This window comes from Bactrocera neohumeralis, chromosome 3, assembly GCF_024586455.1.
Source record: "Bactrocera neohumeralis isolate Rockhampton chromosome 3, APGP_CSIRO_Bneo_wtdbg2-racon-allhic-juicebox.fasta_v2, whole genome shotgun sequence".
NCBI lineage: Eukaryota > Metazoa > Arthropoda > Insecta > Diptera > Tephritidae > Bactrocera > Bactrocera neohumeralis.
The window spans coordinates 16,394,820-16,404,692 of NC_065920.1; the positions used below are offsets into that span (position 1 = coordinate 16,394,820).

General features: G+C 41.8%; 1 protein-coding gene across 1 annotated transcript; it reads right to left on the bottom strand.

Annotated features, from left to right (window-relative positions):
• LOC126752921 (protein spaetzle 4) lies at positions 1–8,165 on the bottom strand. The gene is made up of 4 exons (XM_050463962.1): positions 8,120–8,165; positions 7,862–7,889; positions 1,307–3,145; positions 1–779 (listed from the first exon to the last, which is right to left on the bottom strand). The coding sequence occupies exons 1-4, from the start codon at positions 8,163–8,165 to the stop codon at positions 242–244; spliced, it is 2,451 nt and encodes an 816-aa protein (XP_050319919.1). The 3' UTR covers positions 1–241.
• Between the last annotated feature and the right edge of the window lie 1,708 nt (positions 8,166–9,873).

Consider the following 9,873-nt stretch of genomic DNA (forward strand, 5'->3'; position numbering starts at 1 on the left):
CGTAGTCTTGGTAAGTAAAAAAAAGTTTTACTTTTACCTTCATAAATTTGCATCCAAAATTTTATTGTCACTTCCTCTTACTTCTTACTTTTCAAACCACTTATTTCCTCAGCTAATTTTTGACTCACTTTATACTGAAAACTTTAACTAATTTCCACAAAACTCCAGTAATATGATTTCCTAAAAACTAATGAACTAAGACAGCTTTCATTAATGTCTTTGTTGCCATCACACACTAAATCTAACCTTCATAAAAATCGAATTCATCCTTCGGTCGATACCAATCTTCGGTTGCATGTTCGTAGATCGCTTGTCTCACCAAGCGCTCAGCAACATCAATCGGATGTTGCGAGTGTTGGTCTTCCACGGAATCCATGGAATTTTCTGCTTGCGCGCCATCATTATCATCGTCGAAATCGCTTTCTTCCGCCACAGTCTCAAAATCATCCATACGTTCGGAACGTGGACTACGCGATGTGGCTCGAAACTCTGACGGTATGCCATAGCATTTACAGATGCAGCATGAAGGAAAACGAAACCAATCGGAGAAAATACCGCGACATTCATTGTGCGGATCGTATGCTAATAAACGATGTAGCCGATATTGTTGTTCACAGCGGCAACCCTCTCGACAATACATCTGTCGATTTTCATGCGTGCATTTCTCCCAATGTACATACTGCTCGAAGGGGTAGAGATTTAGCAGAGCCAACACTTCACCGCGTGTATTGTTGGCCCAAAAGGGCGCGACCACCTCCTCCTTTACTGGGCAGGCATTACTGGAAAGAAGAAATAGAGTGAAGTTAAATGGAGTGTAAATTTTTAGTATTTTTATGGAAAACAAATTTTGGGTAATATCGGTGTTTGATGACAGGGAGTTCAGGAAGCTCTGTTTCCAAGGTTCAGACGAAAAAAGGCGTTGACGTCATGGATGAAGGATACTTCACCTAAAATTAAACAGAACCTTCATCTGGCTTTACTAAAGACCAGTAGAGCTATGTAAGGCGTGACAGCCGGCCAGTATACCTAGCCTAACCTTTCCCATCCTAGGAACAGAAGTTTTGGATAAACTGTCTACAAATTTATTTCCGAACAAAATTTGTACTATCACCAAATGTGGATCCGTTTTTCTTAAGACGGAAAGTTTATGAAATACTTGTTAAGAATATTAGTAAATGTCATAAAAGATGGAATACTAAAGTCTTGTATTACTATTTTTCAACCACCCCTTCTAAAATGAAATTTAACAAACTCGACGACCACTTTAATTGCCATCTAATTCCATTTATCACAATATTTCACTTACATGCCGCGCATATTGGGAGCCGGTTTCACCTCTTGCTTCAGCGCATCTTGATACAATTGGCCATCGCGTAGCACTGGTTTCGTTGACGCAGCCGCTGTAGCACTGATTGGTGTAGTCTGCGCTGGAGTAGCTTGCGGTGCTCGTTGCGGCGCCTGCTGTGGTCTCTGAAATTTCTCACCGGCTAACAGTTCAGTGTGTGTCGCTGAGGGTGCTGCCTCTACACCGGTTGTTGCAACACTTGATAAGCTTGTAGTCTTAGCAGCCGAAGATAGTTCGGCTTGTGTGGATGTGAGCTTCGTTGCGACTGTGGTTGGTGGTGTTTGCTCGACTGTCGTCGCTGCCGGCAGTTCGGCTTTATTCTCACCGTGAATATGTTGATTTTTGTTTTGAGTCAGCTCATATTTCAGCTGTGCGTTGTTTGCCAATGTTGCGGTAGGCGTCGCTGTTGCCGTCACGGTTGTTGTGACGTCCGTTGCGGCGTTCGTAGCGCCAATGCTTGACAGCGTCGCCCCATTATCGGCGTCCGTTGTGACGTCTGTATTGTCGTTCGCTGTTTTCTGCGGTTGTGTAGCGGCACTGTTGTTGTATACAGGTGCTATTGCCGTGGCGGTTTGTGTACGTTCACTTTCGTTGGTCGGTTTTGATTTTAATATCGAACTTTCTTTTATGCCGCTCGTATCGACATTTGTTGCTTGCGGTTTATTCACTTGTTGCAGTTTGAGTTTTTGTGATGGCTGTTGGCCAGGTCGTTGACGTTCCACTTGTGGTTTAAGTTGTTGTTGTAGTGGTGTGGGCGCTACCGGCGCCGGTGAAGCCGGTATTGCACCGGCTGCCGGTCGCATTTTGGTTGCAGGCGTTGAAACCACCTTAAGTGTGGTCGATATGGTGGCTGTCTCGGAGTTATTTCTTTCTTCAGTCAGGGGTTTTTGCATTTGTCCGAGTTGTGGTGATTCGATGATCTGTATGTTGTCGCCTATATGTATTGCCGCGTCCTGTAGTGTGGGTATTTCATAGACACTATTCGATGCGAGATTACCATCGTCTTCGGGTATTTCAAGTATAGTTTCTTCGTGTAATACCAACTCTCCAGGTTGTTCTACATTTTCCACTAGCGGCTGTGGTTCTTCTGTGGTTGTTGTTGTAGTCGTGCGTCGTCGTAACGACGAATGTGTCGGTCTATTACGGTTAACATAAACATTGACGCGCCGTCTATGTCCACTACCATTTGCATTGCCGTTAATTCTACGTCTTAGTGCGCCGTTCGGAGGTTTCACTGGTCGCTCTTCAGCTTCCATTTTCGCTTCTACTACGGTAGCCTCACTGGTTGTACTGCCAGTTTCGTCTTTTATTTCGTCCGGAGCGGCTGTTGTGGTAGTTGTTGTTGTGGAAACCGGTCGAAAATGCGGTTCCATCACTACATCATTGTTTTTAATACTGCCATATTCCTCCCGCGGCGCTTGCATGTATTTGGCCGCACGTGCTCTATGCGGCTCCTTCGAGTAACGTTCGGCGGCCACTTCAACATCATCCACATCGATCTCGTTGTTGAGTATCTCGTCGCGCAACACTGAAATATGTTTCACATCGCCATACATGCGTTTCATGAGTCCATGATTTTCGTGCACAAAACGCCGTACTGCATGCCAAGGATATGCCGAACCGGGTAGATGACAGTAGGCTTGTCGTGTCAGATCGCAGGGTATGGTGGCTAACATCTGTGCTCTGCCACGTCGTGAAAGCTTAGTTCCTTGTGTGCTGCACGAGTTGGCGGAATCAAAACCGAAACCCGCAGTTTGTGCACTGATGGCGACGATGAAGACCAAAAGAAAGATGATATTTGTCTGAAATGAAATGAAAGACGGAAATTTATCATTTAATAACTGTAATATCTAAAGCTTAGTACTTATTCTCTGCATATATGTAGTGTTTAAAAAAAATCGGGTATAAGGAAAATAATCACTCAGTAAAGCCACACTCTCTAAACAGCTAGAACGTGTGGAACGAGCGGTAACAGTGATGCAACAACGATGGCGCTTAATGCTGTTTTCTATATAGCAGCCGTGGACATAGTCGGCAGATGCATTGCTGCGAAGGGCGGTGTCATACTCCGGGAAACTGGGCAGATTGAGGGTCCCAGAGAGGGACATTCCGGATACGGATGGATCGAAGCTCAAAGGAAAGATTGGAGTGGGAGTCTTTTGTCGGGAGTTCTCAAGCAACTGTTGTTTCGGACTGCTCGACCATTGTGGTGTCTTTCAAGCAGAAGTGCCAGCCGCCAAGGTAGCAGCAGATGCAGCTTATTTTAGGAAGGTATGCATCCACTCTGATAGCAGTGCTGCTATACAGGTCTTGAGTTCGCTGACAGTGAGTGCACGACCTCATTACCAGCAGCATCTAGTTAATGAGATGGAAATATTTTGACATTTACTACGCCACTCTCCGGCCTTCGTCAGAGTAAGGTTGAGGCATCTTGGTAGCAATACTTTTTAATTGGCTGAAATTGATATTAGTCGCCTCGATAAATTTGTGGGAGGTTCCAGGCGTTTTATCGATATGCGACGGTGTTTTTGATTTAAATCTAGGAGTTCTGGGTATCACAACGGAAAATCCTCTCTAGCAGTCCAAGTGGGATTATTCGTGGCTGCATGAGAAATTAGTTTATTTACCTAAGATAAGAAAATAGATGACTCTCCTAAGTCACTGCTAGGTGCTAATGAGGCGATGTGATCCCTATTTGGAAACATGGATCCAAAGGTTTTTATCCTGCGTCTGCGGACTGCTATGCAGTCATTTAGCAAATGTTCTAGAGTTTCAGGCTCCCTGTCGCAGAACCGTCAATTTGCACTAGAAGTTAGGCTCATGCTTTGTAAGTGTTTCTTGAACTTACATTGGACATGTAGTCTGAGTTTGTAACCACCTATTAGCAACTTGGCATGGTGCATGCCTTGGACTTCAGGTCCTACCATCTTAGTGGTTGTAGCGAAGCGGGCGAGCTCATCAGCCATTTCATTCCCGGCTATATCTTTGTGACCGGGCACCCAGCTAAAGTGTACTTGATTACGTTCCGATAGAATATTTAGCCGTCTCTACACTCCTGCGATTTGACCTCCAGTAGCGATTTGACCGTAGGCAGAGATTGCTTTAGGTGCCGCTTGATTGTCGCTAAGTATGTTTATACGTTCGTTGCGATAGTTGCGTTTGAGGTTTGTCTCAACGCACCGACTTTTGGCAAAGACGTCTGTCTGAAATATGCTCGGACTTCTGTCTGGAATATGCTCGGAAAACTTCCCATAGCTTTGTAGAGTTCTATCCGTGGTCCTGTGACATACCTAACCTAAGCTACTTTGTCTTTCAACGCTGGATATCTAAAGACTAAATCTTGCCTTAAAGTAGTTAGCTTTAAGGATTTCTCCCCTGTTTTAATTTCTCCAATAAGTTAGGTGGCTAGAAATTTAGTAATGCTATCTATAGTCTACCTCTAGGCCCATCACACTACATCCAGTGTTAAGGTTAATAGAAGTGAGCTTTTACTATTCGTAGGTCTAGCATTGCTTGGGAATTACCATTGTCTTAGCTTACTTGAAGCATTCTTTATATGTTGTCAGAAATAAGCTGGACTTGCTTAATTATGTTGACTATTCTGCACAGCCCTATGTTCAGCAAAACTGAAAGCTGGATCTACTTAGGTTAGCCAAATTGATTATATACACTCTGTAGAAACGGCTCTGCGTTGAGTATACGTCCTCTCTATAGTAGGCACTTGGTCCATGAGCTAGTTCAATTTTTCGCAAAGCTTCAGGAGATATGCTGCCTACATTTCGGCGCGAAAAATTTTGCTAATGGTCGGAGGTATTTAATTGGGTGAGTAAGCGACTAAAGGGCTAAAAAGTTATTCAGGAGTTTCATAAACTTGCTATTTTAGTTGAGAGATCAATAAATACAAATCCGCTTTCACGAACTCGATACTAAATTAGCCCCAACTAAGGGGCAAACAGCCAAGAATGTGGTTAGCCAGCGTGGGATGATTATTTTCAGCGAGTTTGTACGTTGATTTACTACACAAATTTTTATTCATGCACTCAAAATGCATGAAAATTGACGGCTTTTTATAGCCAACTCTCCATCAATCGAGAAAAAGATGTAACCCATATGGTATTAAACTGAAAGTAAACGCGAGTGAAGCGGCTTCTTACCGCAAGCGCATGAAAACGAAAAGAGCAGAATGCGAGAAGAAAAACAAAAAGTCAGAAAACCACTCAACCGAAATGAAAAGAGAAATGCGTCAATCAAGCGAGCGTCGAACATCGCAAACAATACTAACCGATCAAGCGTTTCCAAGCCATTTCAATCATCTCACCGTCAACGTTACCCGCAAAAAGCTTTTATAACGGCACAAACAGCGTCACTACTGCAACGGGCCGGCTGAGTGAGTCGCATGACTGGGTGGGCAGACATTAGCCGACATTATCAGACGGGTACACCTCACAGCATAGCACGTTCATTGGCGGCAGCAGGTTGGTTTCACTTGCGGTTAAGTGAAAAGAGCGAAAAAAGAATGAATGAAGTAAATAGTCTCTTGGGAAAAGTATTGTCTGTTATTATCGCCATTTGCTGCACTTTTTCTCAGTTCTTTTTTCATGCTACGCGCTCATCACATTCTTGCTTTCTAATAATGTTTTTTGTTTTTTTTTTGTTTTGCTGATAGTAACCACTTTACGGTAAAAGTTGTAGTTATAGAATCAGGTGGTGCAATTGACGGTGATTGTTGTTGTAATGCCAGAAAATATTAAAAAAATTGTTTTGGACAAATGCTGCTGAGTTGACAATTCTTCGCTGAATATAAATCCATGTCTGTTCCAGTTATGTAAACACTACTTCCATGAGAACAGAGCTTGTGAAGGCGGTATAGATAGAGCTTAGATTGAAGGTAGGTTAGATAGCTGATCCCTCGTAGTGGAGTACAGTGTCCAGTTAGAACTTCTACAACTATTGAAAGGTGAGCCTTGCTGAGCGCGAAGAACTCCCTAGACCTCTTCCGATTTACCCTGTGCCAAAAAAATCTTGCGACTGCACAGCCGTCCAGTAGCAAAACACAGGAAGCCAACATAACTCCTACCTGTTCCCTTTCTGCAGTTATTAAAACTGGCACCTCTCCAAGTAAACCATCAGCCTTACAGTTTCCTGCAATATCGCTGTGGTCAGGCACCCACACCAGACTGATAGTGGATAGTCGCCATTCTTAAGGAGGCTGCTCTTTGATGCAGTATATTTACTGCTACGTTTATTATTTAGCCGTCTATCACAACATGATCGATCTGGTTGGTGGCTTTCCGATTCGGAGTCATAGAAACGCTCATAGAAGACATCTTTAGTCACATCGTCCTTTTCTTCTGTTGGGCGTGGGCGCAAATCCGCGATATTTTGGAGAACTTCGTTTTGATGCGGGTTGTGGCAAGACTTTCATCTAGCGGGGTAAGTGCCAGTATTCGGCAAAGGAGTCTCTCTCCCACCACGAATTTCACACCGAATTTGCGCTCCTTTATATGGCCACTGTAGTAAATGCCACAAGGACATATTCGTCTCAGTCCTTGTCCCGTCTATTTTGTAGTGGTCGTCATCAAAAGAGGAGTGTTTCATCCGAGGTAGTTTTCTTCTTTTCATTGGTAGTGTTTTTTTACATAGCGGGTCCCAAACCCAGCGCACAACAGTGGGGAGGAAATGTTTGGCCTTATCACTTTAGCTCGCCTTCAAACGGATGTATTTTGGCTACCCAGAGGATACATTGGTCTAAGACGGGAAGACGTGAGTTGCTTGAGCCATATGTGAAAAATCGTTACTAGCCACTCTTTCCTCACTTGCGTGAACATAGTTATAGCTCCATCCTCCCGTATCTCCGTATAGAAATGGTCAGCTGAGTCGATTTAGACATGTCCGCCTGTCTGTATATCTGTTTAGATCAGATAACTACATATTTCACAAGAAAATTTTGTCCACAAGCTATTGTGTAGACGCCGTTAGATCCTCTAGAAGGTACTGTTTGGTGTGCTTTATGGACAGAGGTAATCATTAGTCCACATTGCTTCAAAATATAGAGCCATGATTAATGATTTTTTCGTGCCTGAATTTGAGGATGTTGATGTGGTAGAACATTGGTTCCAACAAGATGGTCGCTAAATGTCATACAGCCAACGAAACAATCAATTCATTGAAGGTCACTTTGGGTGAATGGATTATCTTGCGTCGTGGACGTGTGGCGTATCCTCTACGATCGTGCGACTTAACACTGCTGAACTATTTTTTTGTGGGATTATGTAAAGTCTACGCAGATAAGCCCAAGACAATTGACACCTTGTAAGAGATACCACATATCTAAAAAACACCCTTTAGTATCTATAAAAAATGTGCCTGTGAGAGGTGTTATAACTCCGGTGCACCCGAAGTTAACGATCTTTCTTGTTTTTAAGTATTTTCATACTAATTTATGAATCTACTTTTTTCGTTTTTAATTTCGTGATACATATTTGTTTATACTCCCCATTTTGGAAATAATATAATAATATAATTGTTTCCAACAATTTCCAAACTTTTCACATATAAACCAATCAAAGCATATCTCTAATTTATGGTCTCGCTTTTACTTTTCAGTAAAACCTTTCCATTTCCCCATACATTTATGTACGAATGCACACTTGTATGCAAATATGTTTGTAATCAATATAAATGTGCTGCATAATTTCCATGTCGATGCCCTCTAAATGCAGTGAAAGCTTTTCAAAGCGTAACTTGGCTGAGTGATTGTCTATACTCGCTGACCGACGGCCGACTGACTGCCGGATATACGCTTCACCTTCATCAACATGGCAAATTGTACATAATGAAAGTGGTTTCATGCCCTGCTGGAAAATAGGAACAATAACATGAGGAAGAAGAGCCAGTTCATGTGTATAAAATCAGAATATCCCATTTTAACGCATCTTTCTTTTATTAGACTTTAAGTTAGTTCTTAAGGACTTGGCTTAATTGTTGCTGGATTTAATTCAGATATATCTACTAGATATATCTCTTTTACAAAAAGAGTTTCGTGATAAGTACTAAGTTGATAATAGGGTCTTCCAGAATTTTTATAGCCGTTTTATTTCCAGGAAGTTTAGTTATCACTAAGCGGTTTTGGATTAAAATTTGCTTATATAGGGTAGTCGAAAAAGTCTTTTCGTATTTCTAATCAAACTTCAACTTTTTTTTTTATATTTATAATTAACTTTAATGAACCAAATATGCACCATTTTGGACGATCACTTTTTGCCATTTTTCCGATAGAGACATTATTCCATCAGTGTAAAACTTTTCTGGTTTCTCGGCGAAAAACTGCGACAAGTAATTTTCACAGGCTTCTCTTGAAGCCAACTTTACTCCATTAAGGGAGTTCTGTATTGACCGAAAAAAATGGCTGTCCGACGATGCACGGATGCTATATGGTGGATGCATCAAAACTTCCCAGCCAAGCTCTCCCAGTTTTCGCCGATTCATCAAAGATGTGTATGGTCTAGCGTTGTCCTGATGGAAGACGAAGCCCTTTCTGTTGATCAGTTCTGGCCGTTTTTTCGGTTGCTTGCTTCAATCTCATCAGTTGTTGACAGTAAAATGTAGAATCAATCGTTCGACCTGGCTGGAGCAACTCATAGTGGATGATTCCTTTCCAATCCCACCAAACACTCAGAACAACCTTTCGAGGCGTCAATCCTGGGTTTGAGACCATTTGTTGAGCTTCACCACGCATGGACCTTTTTCTTTCATCTTTTTCGCACATTATTGTCGTATTTGATCCACTTTTCGTCTCCTTTTACCATTCGCTTCAGAAATGTTTAGATTTCATTTCGTTTCAGCAAAGAATCGCAGATGTTAATTCGGTCCATTAAATTCTTCACAAACAATTCATGTGGTACTCAAACATCGAGCTTCATTTTGTAGCCAGCCTTTTTTAAATGGTTCAAAACCGTTTGACGATGAATGTTAAGTTCCTTAGCGATGTCGTCGCTGCTTATATGACGGTCCTGGTCATTCTTTTCCATACCAGAGCGAGGTGCATGTTTCACAAATTTGCGATTTTATTCGGAGGATATGGAATGCTTGAAAAAGCAAGTCCAGAAATTTGTCAAGATCCCTCTTAAAAACAAAATTTGATGTTAGTTTCAACAGTTCAAATAAAAGTAGTTTTTCGTGAAATATTCCCAATGGGTGCGAATATTTTGCATAAAAAAGTATGTACAGAGGTTTGTTAAGATCGATTTCAGAAAAAAAAAATATTTTTGGTGTTATATTATACTTGGTCCCCAGACCTAATCCCAGTCTTCTATAAATATAAATAGAAGTTTTCACTGCAGATACGCTAAAGATGAACCTCCCTGGTGTCAAAGGAACCGTTTCATAGATGACATAAAGTTCTTTGCTTAGCCATACGAAGTTTATTGGTTTATCTGAGTCATTCAAGACCGACTATGAATTGCTTTGGGAATATTTTTTCAATAAATGCTTAATTTTTTTTACCGGTTGAACAGATCAAGAACTTT

Coding starts and splice junctions, on each gene's coding strand:
- LOC126752921 (XM_050463962.1), bottom strand. CDS start 8,165: ATGTTGATGAAGGTGAAGCGTATATCCGGCAGTCAGTCGGCCGTCG. Junction 7,890..8,119: donor CGGCAGTCAGTCGGCCGTCG/GTCAGCGAGTAT, acceptor ATATGTGAAAAG/TTTGGAAATTGTTGGAAACA. Junction 780..1,306: donor GCTCCCAATATGCGCGGCAT/GTAAGTGAAATA, acceptor TCTTCTTTCCAG/TAATGCCTGCCCAGTAAAGG.